Raw genomic sequence first — 24,084 nt, forward strand, 5'->3', positions numbered from 1 at the left:
CCCTAGGAGAATGGAAATAAATGAGCTTCCAATGAGAAAGCAGTGCACATAGGTTGGGGACACAATTTATTGTTATCAGGAGCTTGAAGGACCTCCTTGAGTTTGTTTGTTTGTTTATTTATTATTTTTTTAAAAGAGTTAGTTATGTGAGAGGCAGAGTTACAGACTGAGAGACAGAGAGAGAGAGAGAGAGAGAGAGAGAGAGATCTTTCATCTGTTGGTTTACTCTCCAAATGACAACAATGGCTTCTTCCAGGTCTCCCACATAGGTGCAGGGGCCTAAGCCATGAGCAGAGAGCAGGATCAGAAGTGGAGCAGCTGGGACTCCAACTGGTGCCCATGTGGGATGCTGGTGCCACTGGCGGAGGCTTAACTTACTATGCCACAGTGCCAGTCCCTTCCTTGAGTTTATTAATCATGCATTTGAAGTGATATCTGCATGATTGTGTGCTCTTCTCAAGCCACATACAACTTGAAAATATAGGTGGGGAGAAGAGTTGATTGTAGTAAGCTTACAAGTGACTGCGTGATTTGAAAGCCATCAAATGAGTGACATAAGGAATGATTGGGGGACGCTGGGATAATGAAAAGGAGCAGGATCAGTGGATTGTGGATCCTGGTGAGTTTTAACAATTATTATTGGAATTGGGTTTCTAGATGGAGTGGACTGGAAAGGTAGGGATGGTTAGAGTGTAGGTGTTTGGCATTGCAGTGAGCGATTTGTAGTTACTACATTTGACATTTAAAATGAGTAAGTAAGGTAGAACTAGTGTAGTGCATGAAGCGAGAGGATTTAAGGAATGAAGAGGCTTGACAGATCATAAGTGAATTACCAGCATTTGAAATACATTTCTAGGGACTTTATCCTAAGACACAGGGATCAGCTATCATACACAGGAAAGTAAACCAGCTGAAAATATCTACCTGTGTTCTATTTTGCAATCTGTAGCTTAAGGTTTCCCACAATAACATTTTAAGAACACTTGTCAAATTTTACCTCCAATATTCACAACCAATGTGATCCGATAGTGTTGTGTGGAACTACCAGTTTAATAAGAAGTGCAAATATGTGGATATTTATTTGGTACTATTCTATAAACATACAAAATTTAAAAACCATAAGAAATATGCTGCAAAGTGAGATAATTCAAATTTAATGGATAATCATGTAATGACTATAACAAATATTTTTAATGTAATGCCTTTTCCTTATTAGCCCTTGTCTTAAAATTTAGTGAGAAATTAATAATTGTGGGAAATTATGTAAGCAGAGTAACACAAAGTTAATGTAAACATTACTAAACAAGTGGATGTAGAACTCAAGTCAGAAGGTAATCTTTTGGCCGTCGCCATGGCGTAGCAGGTTAATCTTCTGCCTGTGGCACTGGCATCCCCTATGGGCGCCAGTTCCAGTCCCAGCTGCTCCTCTTCCAGTCTAGCTCTCTGCCGTGGCCTGGGAAAGCAGTAGAAGATGGGCCAAAGTCCTTGGTCCCCTGCACCCCCATGGGAGACTAAGAAGAAGCACCTGGCTCCTGGCTTTGGATCGGGCGTAGCTCCGGCCGCTGCGGCCATTTGGGGAGTGAACCAATGCTGCTATTGCCTGGGAAAGCAGTAGAAGATGGCCCAAGTCCTTGGGTCCCTGCACTCACTTGGGAGACTGGGAAGAAGCACCTGGCTCCTGGCTTTGGTTCAGTGCAGCTCTGGCCATTGAGGCCTTTTGAGGAGTGAACCAATGGAAGGAAGACCTTTCTCTCTGTCTCTCCCTCTCACTGTCTGTAACTCTACCTCTCAAATAAATAAATACAATCTTTAAAAATAGAAGGTAATCTTTGATAAATAAGATGATTTACAACATTAGAAATACTTTAAAAACTTTGAGAGGGAGGGAGGAGGGAGGGAGGAAGGGGGAGAGAAAGAGAGAGAGAGAGAGAGAGAGGGAGAGAGAGATTTCCCATTCACTGGTTCACTCCCTAAATGCTTACAACAGCTAGAGCTGAACCAGACCAAAGCCAGGAGCAGGAATGCAATCCAGATCTGACCCTGTGGGTGTCAGGGACACAGATATCTGAGCCATCACCTGCTGCCTCCCAGGGAGGAATGCATTAGCAGGAATCAGAGTGGAGTTGAAACTAAACCCAAGCACTTTAATAGGGGATGTGAGTGCCCCACGAGGTGTCTTAACCGCTGTACCAAACACACACCCCACATCAGAAATCCTTTTATCTTGGAGTCAACAGTCCAAGGACCTGGACCCTGCACTGAAGAGGAAAGTGTATGTATATATATATATATATATAATATATATATATTATGTGTATGTAAATGTATATGTACAAACACATTGATGCACACCTGTGTATGCACAATCATGCTTGCACATTTATGCTTTGGTTTATGATCCATACACTTTTCTAGTATTCCCATAGGTTTACTTTAATTATGGTGTTTTCCTGAAAATGTGATAATTGTACTGCTGCATTCAATGTGCATAGAGTGTTAACTAAAACAGAAAAACATAATTTTGGAAAGTGCAAATATTTGATAAACAATACTTTATATGTGTTTATATTTGACTTCAATTCAATTAACAACAATGTAATTATCTTTTCAAAAGATATTTGTGACGAAACAAAGGTCCTCGATACTTGCCCAAAAAGCACGTCGTTATTTCAGTCAAGATACGTACTCTTATTCATCGTCGGGCAGACTGTGCAGGGAATAGCAGGAATGCCTCTTTACATCCTTGCAGTCACCTTTCTTTATGACAGCGTCGACACACACTCGTCTGGCATCTATTTAGGCAAGTGTTTGCTTATCCTCCATTTTGGTTGAGTTTTCATTGAACTTCTGTACTTTGGTGTATATGTCTAAAACTATATGGCAGTACTAACTGCTGGCCCTTATGACTCTGCATAAACTAAATGTCTTTTGGGTCTCTGATATGTTTAAGTTAACTGAACACCTAAATATGTTCAACCCAGCAAGAACAGAAATCATACGCTATTTAATTGAATACAGTGTAGTCTCTCCTATTAACAATGTCTTATGCTACTCTCTCTTACAATTAGTAACTCTAACTCTGGGCATATCTTAGAATAACCTGTACTTTTTGTGTTTAATAGATTTTAGCCTTGGTAGATTGTTTATTTGTACAGGATTAGGTAACTATGATTTTTTGAAAGATGTATTTATTTTGAAAATCAGAGTTACAGAGAGAGAGAGAGAGAGAGAGAGAGATTCTATCCATTGGTTCACTTCCCAGATGGCCACAACAGCCAGGGCTAGGCCAGGCCACAACCTGGATCTAGGAGTTTCATCTGTGTCTGCCATGTGGGTCTAAGGGGCCAAGCACTTAGGCTGTCTTCTGAGGCTTTTCCTAGGCACTAACAGGGAGATGGATAGAAAGTGAAGCAGCTGGGACACCAACTGGCACCCACTTGGGATGCTGGTAAAACAGGCAGCAGTCTTACCTGCTATGTTACAATGCTGGCCCTAGTAACTATTATTTTTGAAAACAAAAAATATAAACTTGTTTTTATGTGTAAAGGTGGTATAAAAATAATACTCTGCAATAAAATAATCATTTTCTAACAGGGAAGATAAGAAAAGTTATGTTCATATTAAAATAGATGATACTCAAATTTGTGGGTTTTTTTTCTTTTTGGTTCTACTGAATAGCAAGCAATAAAAACACACATCTACCCACTGTAGGGAGAAGCTTACTCTGTCGGCACTTTTGGTCCTCTCTCAGCTAAGGTGAGGGATACCAATGACAAGATCTCATCTTACTATAGTACCACAAATTAAAATTAAATGAGAGAATTAATATTCATATTAAGTATAAGCATATAAATTAAATAAAGGCAACAAATTATGTAATTGCATTATGTTTTTAAAATACATCCATTGGATAATGTGTTATGATTAGTTTAACGTATCAGCTTGGCTACATTATGGAACCAAGTTATTTGGTCAAACAACAAGCAGATTTTTTTTTAAAATGTATTTATTTATTTGAAAGGCAAAGTTACAGGCAGAGAGAGAGGCAGATGTAGATAAATCTTCTATCTGCCAGTTCAAAATGGCCACAATGGCCATGGAGCTTCATTTGGATCTCCCATGTGGGTGTCAGGGGCCTACACACTTGGGCCATCTTCCACTGCTTTCCCCAATGAAGTAGCAGGGAGCTGAACTGGAAGTGGAGTAGCTGGGACACGAATCAGAGACCAAATGAGATGCTAGCTTCACAGGAGGTGGCTTAACCCACTCCTCCACAATGCCAGCCCCATAGTCAGTAGATTTTTGAGTAAAGTGTGTTACTTCCATAATGTGAATAATCTCATCCAATCAACTGATGGCTGTATAAACATAAAGACTAAATTTTCTTGAACACGAATCAGTTCTGTCTTGAGACTGGACTATTAATTATTATTTAAATTTCCATCCTGTGACTCTCCTTTACATTTGGGAGTTATTAGACCTTGTGATTGTATCAACCAATTGCTTAAAATATGTCTCTCTCTGTCTCTCTCTCACATACGCGCATGCACAGCACACATATACATTATAAATATCTCCTATTGGTTTTCTTCCTTTAGAGACATCTGCTAACACTCATTTAGAATGTGGGGTACAACTTGTGATACACTGGATTAAGCTGCAGCTTGCAATGCCTGGGTCTCCATCAGAGTGCTTGGGATTGAGTCCTGCCTCAACTTCTGCTTTTGATCCAGCTCTTCTCTAACATGCCTGGGAGGGAGCAGATGATGGCTCTCAAGTACTTCAGTTTCTGCCACCCACATGGCAGACCTAGATGGAATTCTGGTCTCCTGGTTTCAGCCTGGCCCTGTCCTGCTGCTGCAGACATTTGGGAAGTGAATTGGGGGTGGTGGTGGTGGAAGATTTCTCTCTCTCTGTGTTCCATTGTCTTTTAATAAGAAAAAAAAGTAAACATTGAAAAAGAATGCCAGGAAAAGTACTCAGAAAGTGGTCTATTTAAGTCAGTCATTTTAATCATTTTAAGACAAAGCTGGTTTAGAAGTTGCTTGATGCTCAATATTCATTTGTAGGTTTTGCTGAAGCTGCAATAATATTTGGATATGCCTGTGGTCATGCTATGGGAGCACCACTAGTTAAGGCTGCTGAGAACAGTACTTCTTCCAGATAGTAAGTCATTTTTTTTATTTAGTAAATATAAATTTCCAAAGTACAGTTTATGGATTACAATGGCTCCCCCCCACCATAATTTCCCTCCCACTCGCACCCCTCCCATCTCCCGCTCCCTCTCCCATTCCATTCACATCAAGATTCATTTTCAATTATCTTTATATACAGAAGATTGATTTAGTATATATTAAGTAAAAATTTATTTTTTATTTTTTTATTTAATGAATATAAATTTCCGAAGTACAGCTTATGGATTACAAAGGCTTCCCCTTCCATAACTTCCCCCCCACCCGCAACCCTCCCCTTTCCCACTCGCTCTCCTTTTCCATTCACATCAAGATTCATTTTCAATTTTAAGTAAAGATTTCATCAGTTTGCACCCACACAGAAACACAAAGTGTAAAATACTGTTTCAGTACTAGTTATAGCATTACTTCACATTGGACAACACATTAAGGACAGATCCCACATGAGAAGTAAGTACACAGTGACTCCTATTGTTGACTTAACAAATTGACACTCTTGTTTATGGCATCAGTAATCTCCCTAGGCTCCAGTCATGAGTTGCCAAGGCTATGGAAGCCTTTTGAGTTCACCTACTTCGATATTATTCCGCTAGGGTCATAGTGAAAGTGAAAGTGAAAGTTCTCTCCTCCCTTCAGAGAAAGTACCTCCTTCTTTGATGGCCCTGTCCTTTCCACTGGGGTCTCACTCGCAGAGATCTTTCATTTAGGTCTTTTTCTTCTTCTTTTTTTTTTCCAGAGTGTCTTGGCTTTCCATGCCTAAAATACATTTTCTTGGTTTACATTCTATGAAATATTTATTGACTAGATAGCATAGCTTACAACCATGTATTTACATATTAAATTTGTAAAACCCATATTTTTAGAAAAATGCAGGCAAATGTGATTAATATGCACATATGTTCATATAAATTAGAAGCAATGCATGGAGCTTCAGTTTTGCAAGATGAAAAAGGTCTGTGGCAAACAATGTGGTATATAGGTAACATTCCTGTAAATGGAAAAATGGTTAAGATGGTACATTTCATATTATTTAATAAAAAAAATTAGGAGGAACTAGTGGTAAGATTTTCATTATAGGTAATGTTTTAAATTATATTTCAAGCAAAGATAGAAAGATACTTTTATATGTATTTAAATGAACACATGGAAGATGATACCACGAAGTACGGTGGGCTAGTAGGGAGGTGAGCAGCAGAATGGCGGGAAGGTATAGTCCTTTTTGTGCAGTGGTTTACTGCTTGGGACAGTTAGGGCTCAATCCCACTGGAGGACTCTGAGTTACAGTATAGAACGTGTCTCAGAGTTGTCCCAACAGCTGCGTAAAGGAGCTGGCATGCATATCGGCTCACATCTGGTAGTCACTGGTTGAGGAGCAGGCCTCGAGTTAACATGAACCCCCTGGGGACTTCTGACATGCCTTCCGGAACCCTGAGCCAAAGTGTTTCCCTTTCAGAGCTTCTGTGGTACTGGGACACGATTATAGGACAGGGACACGTATAATGGCATTTTACCCTCCAGACTAAACATCTGCCCCAAGAACTTCTTAATAAAGACAGGAAACTAAAATTTTACAAAAGGAAAAAATACTGACATATTTGACTATACAACAAGGTTCATATAATGAAAGATATCATAAACAAAGTTTAAAGCCAATTGAGAAAACTCATTTGTCATGTATTCAGCAAATAATTAACATCTATAATACATGAAGAATTTCTACTAATCTGCAAGAAATAATGAATAAATATAAAACAAGGAAGGATATGAACAGCACATTCAAATTAAACAAAATCAAGAGGTCCAATAAGCATATGTATGAATTACAGTCCTGATAACATACTCTTTTTCAACAATATAATTTAACAATATAATTTAATAAAAAGGGCTATTTAAATCATATGAAAAAAAAGCTTAAATATATCTGAACAGGGAGAGTTCATACTATGAATTTAGCAAAAGCAAAGAGCCAGTATCACCTCTGGACCTGAAAAGACAAGAGGAGTCAGAAGTTTAGTAGACCATACAGACAGCTAAATCAAATGACTGCAGAGGGGGACATGGCCTTTTCTTCAACAGTCACAGCTAAACCACTGACATGAGCATGACTATCCAGCCTCAGTTTCCTCCTGTTCTTCTCACCCTGCCTCAGAGCTCCTGTAGTCCTCACACAGGCCAACCCTGCACAGGGAACCAGAGGAGAGGGGAGCCTGCTGGTAATGTCTGTGCATATGGTTCCACCCTTTCAAGTAACACAGAAGGATGGGAAAAATACAGTTGGAACTGCTGCAGCAAGCATAATACAGGTATCCAATGTAATCCATCGCTTCTGTGCCTCAGAATCTATTCCTGCTTTTTTACATATTGGGTAAAAAAAAATTCTTGGGATATGCTAAAACATGATAATAGCACACGCCCCTGTCCTATAATAGTGTCTGAATTCCACAGAAGGTTCTGGGTTCCAATTCCAGTTTCCACCTAAATGCAGACCCTGGGAAGCAGCAGGTGATGGCTCATCAGAGATGTGGATGGAGTTACTGGCTTCCAGCTGCAGCACAGCCCAATCTTGGCTGCTGTGGGTATCTGGGGAGTGAATCAGCATATAGGAGCCCTCTCTGTCTGCCTACTTCCCAAATAAATATTTCAAAAAGTTCTGACCCTCTACAAAATTAATAAAATATTTGACTGCATATTCTCCAATACTATTAGAAATATATTTCTATATTAGATCTAAATTCAATATTCTTTTTTTTACTATAATATGAGGTGTGGGCCAAGACTCTATTGTTTTTTCCTCAAAGGGATTTTTAAATGTACTGGTGAACCTGATGGATCATTCTTTATTTTATAAAAAATTGATATTTTAAAACAACTTTTTTATAAATCAAATTTTCCCCTTTCTATAAACTTAATTCTTTTGTTTTTGTTTTTGTTTTTGACAGGCAGAGTTAGATATATATATAGAGAGAGGCAGAAAGAAAGGTCTTCCTTTCCGTTGGTTCACCCCCTGAAATGGCTGCTATGGCCGGCGCACTGCGCCGATCCGAAGCCAGGAGCCAGGTGCTTCCTCCTAGTTTCCCATGCCAGTGCAGAGCCCAAGCACTTGGGCCATTTTCCACTGCCTTCCCGGGCCACAGCAGAGAGCTGGACTGGAAGAGGAGCAACAGGGACAGAATCCGGCGCGCCAATCCGGACTAGAACCTGGGGTGCCGGTGCTGCAGGTGGAGGATTAGCCTAGTGAGCTGCGGCTCCGGCCTTGACTTAATTCTTTTATCTCTAATGTGATTTCTGACGTATTGTAGCCATATCAAATTCTTCACTTAGACTTTATAGTTTTCTAAGTTGATTTCTGTGGGTCATCTTGCTATACAATGAACTAAACATGTAATAATCACATCATATGCAATAGCATAATGTATATAGTTGGAATGCATAGCTGGGTTCAAAAGTGAAACAAAAAAATCCTTTGAACTATTATAGTTATGATTACATTATTATTATAATATACTACATATTATAGTTAACTATAATATTAACTTGATATTATAGTTCGGAAAGAAACTTACAGCTCTACTGAAAATCCAGAGTTGATCTCTGGGTGTAACCATGTATGACAGGCAGATACTGTAAATCAAGACGGCAGTGCCACGTCATCGTGAGTTAGAGTTTGTATTCCTGAAGAATGTGGGCACATTCTCCACATTGCATGAAAGGCAGTGGGACTGGTGCCGTGGCTCAATAGGCTAATCTTCCGCCTTGCGGCACTGCTGCACTGGTTTCTAGTCCTGGTCGGGGCGCCGGATTCTGTCCTGGTTGCCCCTCTTCCAGGCCAGCCCTCTGCTATGGCCCGGGAGTGCAGTGGAGGATGGCCCAAGTGCTTGGGCCCTGCACCCGCATGGGAGACCAGGAGAAGCACCTGGCTCCTGGCTTCGGATCAGCATGATGCGCCAGCCACAGTGCGCCAGCCACAGTGGCCATTGGAGGGTGAACCAACGGCAAAAGGAAGACCTTCCTCTCTCTCTCTCTCTCTCACTGTCCACTCTGCCTGTCAAAAAAATAAAAATAAATAAATAAATAAAAAGAAAGGCAGTGGATGCGCCAGATCCTGGTTGCCAACAGTCAACTGTGAAGACAGAAGACAGAGGGCTTAACAAGCAGTCTTCACAGTAATTTGGAATAATCACTAGAAGGATGGATCCACACCAAAGCTAGGAGTTGAGTAAGGGGACTAGAAAAAAGGCACTCAAAATGTATGTGATATTAAGGGTCAAATGCCATATAAAGGATCAGTTGTGGAAATTACAAGGCTGGGTTTGCCATAAAAGTCTAGGTGCTTCATTTAAAGGGGCAAGGTTTATTTATTTATTAATTATGGGTGAAAGGGAGAGATCCTGTTCACTCCCTAAATGCCTGCAACAGCCTAGCCAGAGCTGTAGCGGAGAGCAAGGAGCAGTCCAGTCCAGGCAAGGCATGATTTTAAAGAAAGGGTTAAAGGGATAGTCTTCTAAATACGTGACTCTGGTAGAGAAAAAAGTCAAGCAGGAAAGAGCGAGCGTGCTTTTTCACCATAGCAGTGCCAGGGAAAGGAAGGAAAGGGCAAAGATCAGTATCCAGCAAGAAGAGAGACACATAATTGGAGGACTGGCTAGCACTCTGCCTCAACAGAACCAGCAAACAACAGTGACAAATTCACGTATAAAGTTCCTTCTCTCTCTCTGATTATGACTTAGTTTTTAATAAAACACCCAAAGTTGAAATTTTTCATTTCTCTCTATTACAGCAATATGAATCGTGGTGGTAATCTAAAACTCCGGTGGAACTGGTGGAATAGTTTTCTTCTTGCCTCTTTTATTGCGTGGTCTACATTAATACCACTGTTGTGCTTTCCACATAATATAGCAGGTGACTACACAATTCTAATTTATTAAATTGGAGATCGCTGTTTCCCCCTACTGCTCTCCTCAACTCCCTTCCTCAGCCCTCGGATGAGCTACATTTCTTCATGACTATACCACTTCCGCGTGTAGTAGCCTGTCATAGAGATGCAGTGTCACCAAATATTTCATTTGCACACACAGTCTCATTAGTACATGTTTTTGCTTCTCATTATTTTCTTTCAAAATGCTTTATATCTAGAGGCCAGACGGTATCTTTAAAAAAAATGAAGTATATTTAAATCTATTTAACTCACATCATTTAATATATTTATTTCATTCAATTGTTGGAAGAAATAATCATCATTAAAATTATTTAGGTAACACTAAAAATACATGTAGTGAGAGAAGTACAACAGTATATTTTGATGGTACAAAATACTTTTGATGCTATCAAAGGTTATTCTTTTATATTCTAGGGTTGTGCTGTCAAATATGATAGCCACATGCCAAATGTGGCAACTTAAATTTTAGGCTAAGTCACATGAAAAGTCCATTTATTCAGTCATAGGAGGTACATTTCAAAAATTTAGTAGCTACATTCAACTAATAGCTTCTAGTACTGGATGGTACAAATATAGAGTATTTTTGTCATCACAGAATGTTCTTGAGGACCAGACTGTTTTATAAGAAGGTGTCTTTTAATTAAGTTGATCAATTCTTAAAAAATAACTCACTTGCCATTCCAGGGAATACTGGGTTTATTAGGATTAGGGTGTGTGTGTGTGTGTGTGTGTGTTTTATTCATGTTTTACGTTTTTGAACATGCTGTAAGTTTTTTTTTTTTAAATAATTGTTAACATGTAGGTACAGCAAAGATAACAGCTGGGAAGTGTAAAAAGACTTATTCAAGTGACAATCTCAAAGATAAGGAATTTGGAACTAGTATCAAGGATTTGTTTGCTGCACTTTGGGTAAAGTATTTTATGTGTACAACCTGATTAAGTTGAATTATATAGTTTTATAATAATGGACTTAAGAAAATAACCAATGAAGTTGTAAACTTAAAGCTAGAGCCTCTTAGTTGTCTTATTAGATTTCCAGATAACACAGAATAGGTCCTAGCTTACCTAAATAGCATTGCCAAGAACTTCCCTAGTGTTATAGAAAGGTATCTGATATTTTCTTTCTATTTCTTTTAACTTTATTTTTATAGTATTTTGTGTTTGTTTCTCCCCTATGAAAATAAATAAACAAGGCATTTAATCAGATAATATGTAAGTGTAAATCTTATGGTTTTTATTTTGTTTAAATGACATTGAAGAGAACTCCAGAAGTTAACATATACTCCCACAAGCATTATGTCACGGAAAATATGTCAGTGTCAAATGGAGAAGAGCTCTTTTTTTTCTCTAGATGGGAAGTAAGGCCTAAGGTACAAATACTATGGAATGAAAAAATAAAAACTTCAAAATATTAATACTATTTTTAACTTATTTTTTTCTACTCATAACTTTATCCTCTATGCTGCCTACAGAATTGTAGTCCTCACCAATTTTATCAAGTTCCTGCCCAGATTACATGACAGATGAATTTTGCAAGTTTTTAGCGGGACTTTCAAGACTCTTTGTGAAAGTTGTCAACTGGGGGCCGGCACTGTGGTACAGTGGGTAAAGCCGTCGCCTGCAGTGCTGGCATCCCATATGGGCGCTGGTTCAAGTCCTGGCTGCTCCACTTCCAATCCAGCTCTCTGCCATGGCCTGGGAAAGCAGTAGAAGATGGCCCAAGTCCTTGGGCCCCTGCACCCATGTGGGAAGATCTGGAGAAAGCTCCTGGCTCCTGGCTTCAGAACATGCGCAGCTCTGGGCCTTGTGGCCAAGTGGGGAGTGAACCAGCAGATAGAAGATCTCACTCTCTTCCTCTCTTCCTCTCTCTCTGTGTAACTGACTTTCAAATAAGTCTTTAGAAAAAAAAAAAGTATCAACTGAATTTTCCTCCCTCATTTCCTCAGAATTTTATCCCTGTCTGACACATATTCTGGTTAAACTTGTTCTCTCCTGGACTCACTTGGCCGTTCTATGGTTCTGTGAATTTATATAGATAATTTCTTTACTTCAAATATCCTTACATTTCTTCTGCATTCTAAGAAAACATCTTTGTCAGTTCCTACTAAATATTTCTAGGCAAAATATTTCTCCCTCCTTAGCACTTTGATAGATATTTGTTATAATTTATATATGCAATATATACACACATATATGTGTCATACTTTTTATAATATTAGTCTGATTATTCATAAAATGAATGGATATATTGTATAAAAGCAGAAATCTTTTTACTTGTTTCTATTTACCTAATGTTTATTTTTTTATGAACTTCTGAACCATTCACAGTAGTTGATGATTTTCCATTCAGATTTTTATGTAATTTTAATTATTTTAAAGATTTTATTTATTTATTTGAAAGTCAGAGTTATACAGAGAGAAGAAAGGCAGAGAGAGAGGACTTCCTTCTGTTGGTTCACTCCCCAATTGGCTGCCACGGCCAGCGCTGCGCCAATCCAAAGCCAGGAGCCAGGTGCTTCCTCCTGGTCTCCCATGTGGGTGCAGGGGCCCAAGCACTTGGGCCATCCTCCACTGCCCTCCCGGGCCACAGCAGAGAGCTGGACTGGAAGAGGAGCAACCGGGACTAGAACCCGGCGCCCATACAGGCTACTGGTGCCGCAGGCAGAGGATCAACCAAGTGAGCCATGGTGCCAGCCCCGTAATTTTAATTTTTATAAATAGTACATGTACATATTTTAATAACATAAATAATGCAATTAATTATAAACTCTTTTATGTTGTTAACAATTAAGATAACATTTATAGGAAACACATCACAAAATTTAAACATAAATGTTTTAAGCTTTGATTTTTATTTTTATTTTTTTACATTATTGGTACCCAAGAAATAATAACAAGTGGATTCCAATATTTATCTCTTGGAAATAGTGTGCTTTGATCATTACTATTAGGATAAAAAATAATATAGTTACCTGATAACAACTTCTTAGGCTTCTACTTGTGTGCTTAGGCAGCTGGAGGATGTCTTCCTCTAATGTTTGTCAGAAGGTGGGACTTCTAGGATGGCAGAATAAGGGCCTTGGCAAATCCTCACCTCCAAAAAATGATGGTGAAATTGGTGTAACTGTCAATGACCATTTCAAAATTGTGGAAATTAACCAGAGGCATAAAACAAGCCAAAAGCATTTATTCAAGAAAAATTTGTGAGCTTTGTTTAGAAGAAAGATCTCTGTCATTTAAATTGTTCCCTTTCCCTTTACTTCCATTGTCTGATCAGTGTGAAGGCTGGCAGTCTTCCTGCCATAGGAGGTGAGTGATCTGATTTGTGACCTCATGGAAAATCAGGGGCATTATAGTCAACAATAATGATATCGGTGGCAAACAGGTATGAAAGGCCAACTTCACAGCCACTAGAGGCATCACTTCTTACTGGGGCAACAACAGATGGATCAAACATTTAAAACGTACATCTGTGCAATGACATTGGACTTTGAAGGTTCTGATATATTCCTGAGGATCTGAAAGTATTTTCATAATCAAAAGAGTTCAGAGGTGGTTCCAGTTACCAACTGGTTCCTGGGCATCCACACATTAAAAGGTACAGCAAGGCAGATTGTATTCTTCCTGAACTTTGAATGTTATGATCTATCACACATACAGATTTCCTAAAGGAAAGGGTGGGAGCCTCTTGTGTTTAAGGAAAATTGCTGCCATATCATTCAGCAACAATCAATCAATCATCCTGCTGATCCAGGGTGACTTAAAGAAAGTCTTACAAATGAAGAAAAGAGTTAAAAATTAAAGGAACATGGACTTCAGGGACCGTGTACTCCATGGGAAATAGAATTTATTTAATTGGCCCTGGAAAGTAATAAACTAATAAACAAACAAACAAAAACACAACGAAACCAATTCCTGAATGTGGAAGAATCAGTATCCAGAAAGTCTACACTATTCATTCAAAATGTCCAACTTTCAACGAAAAATCCTGAAAAATACAAAGAAAGAAGAAAGTGTGCCCATTTACAGAAAAAAGAAGTCAGTACAAACAGTCTCTAAGATGGCTCAAATGTTGGACTTGGTAGAACAGGACTTCTCACCAACTATTATGGAAAGAAAAACAGATTTGAATAAATGAAGTATGGCTATAAAATGGTAGATGAGAATACAAGTAAAGAGAAATATTTAAAAAGAGCCAATAAAAATTCTTGAGTTGAAATGGAGAAGAAATGAAATGAAAATAAACCATAGAAGGACTCAACACTAGATTTGATCTCAGAATAAGAGAGAATCAGAGATCAATCAAGATTATTCAGTTTGAAGAATGGTAAGAAAGAATGCAGAAAAATAACCAGGTTTCAGAAAATTGAAGGATGCCATCAAATATAGCGACATGTACCTCGAAGGAGAACAAAGAGGTAGAGAAGCAGAAAGATAATTTGAAGAAATAATGTTCCCAAACTTCTCCAGTTTGGTGCAAAATGTTACTCTCTACACATCCAGAAACTCAATGAACTCCAGGTACAATAAACTCTTATGAAGTACATATTTAAACATGTCACAGTTGAACTGAAAGCAGCAAAATTAAAATTAATTATTAATATTCAAAAGAATCTTAATAATATTAAGAACTCACTTCTCATCAGAACAACAGAGGTTGTAAGATAGCATATGTATAAAGTACTGAAAGAAAAAATAATTACCAAGCAACAAGTGTGTATCCAGTGAAATAATTCATCATAAGCACTCTAGAAATGAAGGTTAAAAATAAAAGACAACTCTGAAAAGAAGAGGGGGGAAAGAATTCATTGCCACAGTACACACTTTACAGGGTGTATTGATGCAAGTTCTTCAGATGGAAAAGAAAACCAAGAGTATCTAGAATCCACACAAAGAAAATATATGGCATCAGTAAAGGCAAATATTTGTATGTTAGTAAAAATAAAAATATTTTTACTGCTCTCTTCTATTAAATGATTTAAAAAACTACAGAATATAATTCTAGGTCTTCAAACATATAATTAACTTATATGAAAATAGCATTCTTATATGAAAAAGAATGTAGGGAAAGGGAGTTTGATTGTAATGTAATTAATAAATACTGTTGTATTTCAGTTAGTATTAATGTGAAGTAGATTTGTTTAATTGAAATGCATATTTTAATACCCAGAATAATCCCTAAGAATAACTAAAGAATACAAAAAAAGATAAAATCAAAGACCCAAATTCAAGATGGCTGAATAGTGAAAACATGTGCTTACTTTGACCACAGGAACGTAACTGAGGAAAGGCAGAGTGGTTGCATTCCCAGAGGAGAGTCAGAGAGAAGTTGGCAGGGGAAGTCTGTGGAAAGAGGAGAGAAGCCATGGAGCAGCATGAATAGTACAAACACATAGCAGTGAGCAGGGACACCACCAGTGATCCCTTAGCTAGGGGCTGGAGGAGTTGTCAGCTTCTTGAAGTGAGATGAGAGAAGACTGTGGCAGCCCATGCCACTGTATCATCACCTGAAGCAGAACACTGTGGACCACACTGACTTCGAGTCCAGCCTGAAGCACTTGTGCGGAGGGTGCCCACCTAACCCCATAAAGGGAGAGACCATTTCTTTCTTCTCATCCCCCAAGAAGGGTGTCCAGTGACTAGCTCTATGTGTCTCGCACGTTTGTGCTACTAGAGGATTTTTACCAGAGGGATAAATCCATCATCCCATTGACTGGTTAGTTTGGTCTAGAGGGTTGGCAGGGGTCAGGGCATCCACTGAGGACTAGGAGGTACTCCTCTCTCCCTACTTTATCACAGGCACCTAGACTTCAACAGCCAAGGTGGAGCACTGACAAGCAGCTGGCTATGGGAACTCCTCTGCTCTCTGTGGATGGGGCAGCCTTATGGGACTGAGAGACACAGATCCTTTGTGTGGCTCATGTGCCAGTGTGGATAGAGTATATAACAACTGTGGACTAACCTCAGGCACTACTGGCAGAGAGGAAGTGAGGCGGTAATCACACCAGATCATACCCTCCTCACTGCTGGCAATAGAGGAGGTCTACCATGCCCAACTTGGGTGTCACCCTAGATTCTTGTCCTACCCTCAAGCACTTACTTGAGTTCCCCGGCTCTACCCAGTATATATCTCTGGATATTGACTGAAGGACCAGATACTCCACTAAGCCACAGAGTCATATTTTAAAGATAAAATCCATCAGAGGAGAAAACCAAGTGTTTCCTAGAAATGCCTAAAACTAAACACAGAAACACAAGAAACAACAAGAAAGACAATATGACTCCCCAAAAGAAACACAGCAACACTTCAATATTAGAATGTGAAGATAAAGAGATTGATGAAATGCATCAAAAGTAATTCAAAAGAATGATCATATGTTTACTGAACAACACAGAGAAGCAAATGCATAAGATAAAGAAATCAACACATGACATGGATGAAAAATTTTCTGGGAAATAGAGATATTGAAGAGAAATCAAACTGAAATATTAGAAATGAAGAATTCAACATATCAAATAGAAAATACAGTGGAAAGCCTTAACAACAGACTTGGTAAAGCAGAAGAAAGAACATCTGATAGAAGACAAATCTTTGGAAATATCTGTCAGACAATATAAGAGAAAGAGGAGGAGACAGAGGAGGAGGAGGAGAAAAAGAAGAAAAATTAGAAAAACTGAAAGTAATGTTCAAGATTTATGGGATACTATCAAATGACTAAACATAATAGAAAACTTCCCTAATTTGGAGATAGGAAAAACCTAATGCTGGAAGGACATAGAACTCCTAATAGATGTGATCAGAAAAGAAATTCACAACAACACGTTATAGTCGAGCTTACACCAATAAAACATAAAGAAAAGTTTCTTAAATATGTATGAAAAATTACCTTTAGAGGATCCCTGATTAGACTAACAGCTGATTTCTTATCAGAAACCCTAAAGGCTATGAGAGAATGGAGAGACATAGTCCAAGTCCTAAACGAGAAAAAAAAATCTGTCAACACAGAAACCCAGAATGCCGTGCCCAGCAAAGCTCTCATTTATAAATGAAGATGATCTTACAAAATAAACAGAAATTGAAAGATTTTGTCACCATTCTTTCAGCCTTACATGATACTTAATGATGTGATATACACAGAAACAGAGAACAGTAGTCATCATTATGAAAGAATGTGAAGGCAGGAAATCTCCTAGTAAAGATACAAAAGAAATTCAAAATGAACAATAGGAATATTTAAGGAAAATGGCAGGAACAAGTCGTTATCTATCAATAATAACTTTGAATGTAAATGACCTAAATTCTCCAATAAAAGATGTAGACTGGGTGAATGGATTGAAAAACAAGACCCATCTATTTGCTGCTTAAAAGAAATACATCTCACCAACAAAGATACATGCAGAGTGAAAGTGAAAGGGTGGAAAAAAAACCCATGCTATTGAAAAGAAAAAAATGAGTAAGTGTAACTATCCTAGTATCATGCAAAATAGACTTTAACATAAAAGCTGTTAAAAAATTCAAAGAAGGGCTTTATGTAATGATTAAGGGATCAATTCAACAGGGAGATGTGACTATAATAAATATATACTCATCCAATGCCAGGGTGCCTGACTAGTTAACACCAATGCTAATGGATCTAAAGGCAGATGTAGATTATAAGACAATAATAACAGGAGACTTTAACACCCACTTTCAATCTGAACTGATCAATTTTACAAAATATCAACAAAGAAACAACACAACTAATATGGACCAAATGTATCTAACTGATATCTACAGAACATTTTGTCCCATGGTTGCAGAATGCACATTCTTTTCATCAGTGTATGGAACTTTCTTTAGGATAATCCATATGCTAGGCCATAAAACAAGTCTCAAAAAATTAAAAAAAAATTACATCATATGATATATTTTTTTCTGACCACAATGGAAAGACTGGGAATTAACAACTTAAGAAACGCTAGAATATATGCACACAAAGCGACTGAATAACATGTTCCTCAATGAACAGTGGGCCATAGATAAAATCAAAAGATAAATAAAAAAATGTCTAGAAATAAAAGATGACATCACTGTATATCAGAACATGGAATAAAGTAAAAGCAGTGTTTATAGGGGAGTTTATAGCAATTAGTGCCTAACCAAGGAATTGGAAAGACACCAAATAAATGAGCTATCAGTGCATCTCAAGGACCTAGAAAAACAAGAACAAACCAAATCTCAAATTAGTATGAGGAAAGAAATAATTAAAAATAGAAAAAAATAAAATTGAAAACAAAAAAAGCAATATAAAAGGTCAGTGATGCACAGAGCTGATTTTTAATAAAGAAAGTAAACAAAATTGATACACCATTGGCCCAACTAACCCCCCCCCCAAAAGGGAGAAGACTCAAATTAATAAAATCAGAGATGAAAAAGGAGATGTTACAATGGATACCACAGAAATAAAATGAATCATTAGGAATTACTACAAAGAGTTATATACAACAAATTGTAAAATCTAGAAGAAATGGATAGGTTCCTGGACACATACAATCTACCAAAATGAGTCATGATTATAGAGAAAGCTTAGATGGACCAATAACCAAAGCAGAATGAAACAATACCCTTACCTTACAATCTTAAACCACAATCCACTCAAAATTGATCAGGGACATAAATCTATGACCCAATACCATCAAATGACTAGAGAACTTTGGGAAAACTCTACAAGACACTGGCATAGGGAAAGATTTGTGGAAAAGACTTCAGAAGCACAGGCAATAAAGGCAAACACAGACAAAAAGGATCACATCAAAATAAGAAGGTTCTGCAAAAGAAACACTCAACAAAAGTAAAGAGGCAAACAACAGAATGGAAGAAAATATTTGCAAACTATGAAACTGATAAAGCATTAATGTTGAGGATCTATAAAGAGCTCAAGAAACTCAACAACATCAAAACAAGCGATTCAGTTAAGAAATGGGTAATGACATGACTAGGCATTTTTCAAAGTGTGAAATTCAGATGATGAAAAGATTAATGCAAAAATGGTCAGCATCACTAGCTATTATGGAAATGCAAATAAAAACAACAATGTGGCACTTCACCCCATCATAATTGCTATCCAAAAGTCAAAAAACAATAAATCTTTGCAAGTATGTGGTGAAAAACACACCTTAATATATTTTTTGGGAACATAAACTAGTACAGCCTCCATGGAAGACATTATGGAGATTTCTCAGAAATCTGAAAATAGATCTATCATATCACCCAGCCATCCCAATCCTGGGAATTTACCCAAAGGATATGAAATCAGAATTTGAAATAGTGATCTGTACCCACAAACAGTAGCAATGGCTGGAGCCAGGAGCTTCCTCTGGGTCTCCCACCTGGGTACAGGGACACAAGGACTTAGGCCATCCTCTGTTGCTTTCACAGGCACATTAGCAGGGAGCTGTATTGGAAGTGGAACATCCAGGACTTGAACCTGCATCCATTTGGGATGCCAGGGCTGCAGGCAAGGGCTTTAACCTGCTATGCCACAGCACCGGCCCCATCCCCCCAAATCTTTCCAACAAGTAACCAAGCCCACAAACAAATTTATAGATGGTATGTATAATAAATTAAAATAGAAATGGTCAACTAGTATCTGTGATTGATGAAAAATATCTATTGAAAGATTGCTATTTGTATAAATATGAACTGTATATTTCTGTTTGAATGACAATATATGTGTTTTCCAGTTTAGACTGGGAAAGGTAAATTTCTGTAGATTATTAATATATAAATTTGTATCCTTCTTGATCTAACAAAAGTTATTAATATATAACATTTCTGCTTCAGATTCTTATGAAGAATCCAGTGTTTATATTCCTATGTCTGTCCAAAGCATCAGAATCTTTAGTTCTTATTGGAGCTGCTGAATTTTTACCTAGATATTTAGAAAATCAGTTTATATTAACACCCACTATGGCAACTATAATTTCAGGTAGACTTTCCTTATTATTCCTACTTCAAAAATTTGTATAAGATTTTCATGTATATGAAATATTTCAAGTAAGCAGAAAATACAAGGAATGACATACTTGTTGTTTGCTCAGATATAAAAAATGTGCGCACTTTGCCTTCATTGCAATGTTCTTTGACACATGAAACCTTGTAAGGACGTCTGTGCCTCTCTCCGGACCATTCTTCTTCCTCCTAGGCATGGCCAATATTCTTTTGAAGTTACGGATCATCCTTTTCATACAGATTCACACATTTTTAGTGCTCATGTGTTTTTCTATATACAATCTATTTCTAAAATCCATGACTTGTTTTATACATGCTCTCCTGTTTCTTTTGTCATTAAAAATTATGTTGTTCACATTTATATTGACATATTTAATAATTGTTAATAGTGTGATGGTATCCCAATTTATGAAAAAAATCACTGTTTATCTACTATCATACTAATGGATATGAAGTTTATTTTCAAAGTTTCATTTGCTCAAAATATCCAATTTGATAACATCATTTTGACAGTCATCCATTTTTCCATTGTTGTAAATTTTTATATAATAAAATATTTTATCATTTTAATTTGTTATCTTTTTAATTAATTTACTTTTTCCATTCTACTTTCATGTCTTCTATTGATTGACTCATGTTTTAATCACTTTTCCCCTTTGGAAATTTTAAGTATTCACTAACAGTTCACCACCCTCACTATTAAGTATATTTTTATGTGTAACCTTGTTTAATAGAGTTCATTAATTTTATATTTTTTCAAACAAATTGCTAAGTAATATTTTCTATGCAAGCTATTTCAATTTTTGCTTTATTCTGATATGTAGTTTACCTACTTTGTTTCCTTATGCGATTGAATGTATTTTTAATGCTCCCTCATGGTTCAAGAGTACTTTTATGCCCAGAATGAAATTTCTCACTCTTAGCCGTAATTTTTTTTGTCTGTTTCTTTTTTTTATTTAGTAAATATAAATTTCCAAAGTACAGTTTATGGATTACAATGGCTTCCCCCCACCATAATTTCCCTCCCACTCGCACCCCTCCCATCTCCCGCTCCCTCTCCCATTCCATTCACATCAAGATTCATTTTCAATTCTCTTTATATACAGAAGATCAATTCAGTATATATTAAGTAAAGATTTCATCAGTTTGCACCCACACAGAAACACAAAGTGTAAAATACTGTTTCAGTACTAGTTATAGCATTACTTCACATTGGACAACACATTAAGGACAGATCCCACATGAGAAGTAAGTACACAGTGACTCCTATTGTTGACTTAACAAATTGACACTCTTATTTATGGTGTCAGTAATCTCTCTAGGCTCTAGTCATGAGTTGCCAAGGCTATGGAAGCCTTTTGAGTTTGCCGACTTCGATCTTATTCCGACAGGGTCATAATCAAAGTGGAAGTTCTCTCCTCCCTTCAGAGAAAGTACCTCCTTCTTTGATGGCCCCATTCTTTCTACTGGGATCTCACTTGCAGAGATCTTTCATTTAGGTCTTTTTTTTTTTTTTCCAGAGTGTCTTGGCTTTCCATGCCTAAAATACTCTCATGGGCTCTTCAGCCAGATCCAAATGCCTTAAGTGCTGATTCTGAGGCTAGAGTGCTATTTAGGACATCTGCCATTCTATGAGTCTGTTGTGTCTCCCACTTCCCATGCTGGATCATTCTCTCCCTTTTTGATTCTATCAGTTAGTATGAGCAGACACTAGTCTTGTTTGTGTGATCCCTTTGACTCTTAGACCTATCAGTGTGATCAACTGTGAACTGAAGATGATCACTTGGACTAGTGAGATGGCATTGGTACATGGCACCTTGATGGGATTGTATTGGAATCCCCTAGCACATTTCTAACTCCACCATTTGGGGCAAGTCCAATTGAGCATGTCCCAAATTGTACATCTCCTCCCTCTCTTATTTCCCACTCTTATATTTAACAGGGGTCACTTTTCAGTTAAAATTTAAACACCTAAGAATAATTGTGTGTTAATTACAGAGTTCAACCAATAGTACTAGAACAAAAAAAAAATACTAAAATGGATAAAGTATTACATTGTACATCAACAGTCAGGACAAGATTAGCTGTAATTTTTCAAACATCAGTTTTTGGATATTGCTTCACTACTTTTTGCACAACTGCTGTAAAAGTTTTGTGGAGGCCATTATTTTATTCTAATTATTTTTTAAGATAAATGTTACTTTTTAAAAACATTTAAAAAAATTTCCAAGGTATTTCAAAGATGCTACAGAACATTTCCATAGATACCAAACACCCCAGTTACCCTTTTACTAACACCATTCTTTGGTACGGCAGATTTGTTACAATTAATGAATCAGTACTAATACATGATTACCAACTGAAAGTAATAGTTTATTCAGGTAGTCTCAGTTTTTATCTAATCTGTTTCACAATTTAAAAAAACACACATCATATTTAGCTGTCTTTCTCCAGATGCTCCTTTGGGTGACAGCGGTTTCTCAATCTTGCCTTCTTTTTGATGACTTTATACTTGTAGTGCTAAGATTATATTTTGTAGGATTTTCCTCTAACAGAAATTTTCTAATTTTTTTCCTCAGTATTGGGCTGGGTTTATGGGTTCTGGATGGAAGAGAACAGGGGTTGAGTTACATTTTACAACCTCATATAAAGGAGACAACTTATTTTTTATGTTCAGAGATTAGTCATTCTAGCTCTGATTTTTTCCTTTTTTAATTTTTTAAAACTTTTATTTAATAAATATGAATAAATAAATATAAATTTCCAAAGTACAGCTTTGGATTATAGCGGCTCCCCCCCCCCCCATAATCTCCCTTCCACCTGCAATCATGCCATTTCCCACTCCCTCTCCAATCCCATTCACATCAAGATTCAGTTTCAATTATCTTTATATACAGAAGATCAATTTAGTATATACTAAGTAAAGATTTCAACAGTTTGCACCCTCACAGAAACACAAAGTATAAAGTACTGTTTGAGTACTAATTATACCGTTAATTCACATAGTACAACACATTAAGAACACAGATCCTACATGGGGAGTAAGTGCACAATGACTCCTGTTGTTGACTTAACAATTGACACTCTTATTTATGATGTCAGTAATCACCTGAGGCTCTTGTCAATGAGCTGCTAAGGCTATAGAGACCTTTTGAGTTCCACAACTCTGATCTTATTTAGATAAGGCCATATAAAAGTGGAACTTCTCTCCTCCCTTCAGAGAAAGGTACCTCCTTCTTTGATGACACGTTCTTTCCACTAGGATCTCACTCGCGGAGATCTTTCATTTAGGTCATTTTTTTTTTTTTTCCAGAGTGTCTTGGCTTTCCATGCCTGAAATACTCTCCTGGGCTCTTGAGCCATATCCGAATGCCTTAAGGACTGATTCTGAGGCCAGAGTGCTGTTTAGAATATCTGCCATTCTATGAGTCTGCTGTGTATCCTGCTTCCCATGATGAATTGTTATCTCCTTTTTAATTCTATCAGTTAGTATTAGCAGACATTAGTCTTGCTTATGTGATCTCTTTGACTCATAATCCTATCATTATGATCAATTATGAACTTAAACTTAAACACTTTGACTGGTGAGATGGTATTGGTACATGCCACCTTGATGGGATTGAATTGGAATCCCCTGGCACATTTCTTTTTTTTTTGGACAGGCAGAGTGGACAGTGAGAGAGAGAGAGAGACGGAGAGAAAGGTCTTCCTTTGCCATTGGTTCACCCTCCAATGGCCGCCGCGGCTGGCACGCTGCGGCCGGCACACCACGCTGATCCGAAGGCAGGAGCCAGGTGCTTCTCCTGGTCTCCCATGCGGGTGCAGGGCCCAAGCACTTGGGCCATCCTCCACTGCACTCCCGGGCCACAGCAGAGAGCTGGCCTGGAAGGGGGGCAACCGTTACAGAATCCAGCGCCCCGACCGGGACTAGAACCCGGTGTGCCGGCACCACAAGGTGGAGGATT

At 37.7% G+C, this 24,084-nt stretch overlaps 1 protein-coding gene across 1 annotated transcript in view; it reads left to right on the plus strand.

The window, feature by feature from the left end:
* Nucleotides 1–24,084, plus strand: part of SLCO6A1 (solute carrier organic anion transporter family member 6A1) — a 138,109-nt gene that overhangs the window by 70,880 nt on the left and 43,145 nt on the right. Inside the window, exons 4-8 of the mRNA XM_062211958.1 lie at nt 2,615–2,800; nt 5,070–5,166; nt 9,970–10,091; nt 10,931–11,037; nt 19,952–20,096. Coding sequence (XP_062067942.1) covers nt 2,615–2,800; nt 5,070–5,166; nt 9,970–10,091; nt 10,931–11,037; nt 19,952–20,096 — 657 coding nt within the window. The remainder of the gene's footprint in view (nt 1–2,614; nt 2,801–5,069; nt 5,167–9,969; nt 10,092–10,930; nt 11,038–19,951; nt 20,097–24,084) is intronic.

Source organism: Lepus europaeus, chromosome 15 (assembly GCF_033115175.1).
Source record: "Lepus europaeus isolate LE1 chromosome 15, mLepTim1.pri, whole genome shotgun sequence".
Classification (NCBI taxonomy): domain Eukaryota; kingdom Metazoa; phylum Chordata; class Mammalia; order Lagomorpha; family Leporidae; genus Lepus; species Lepus europaeus.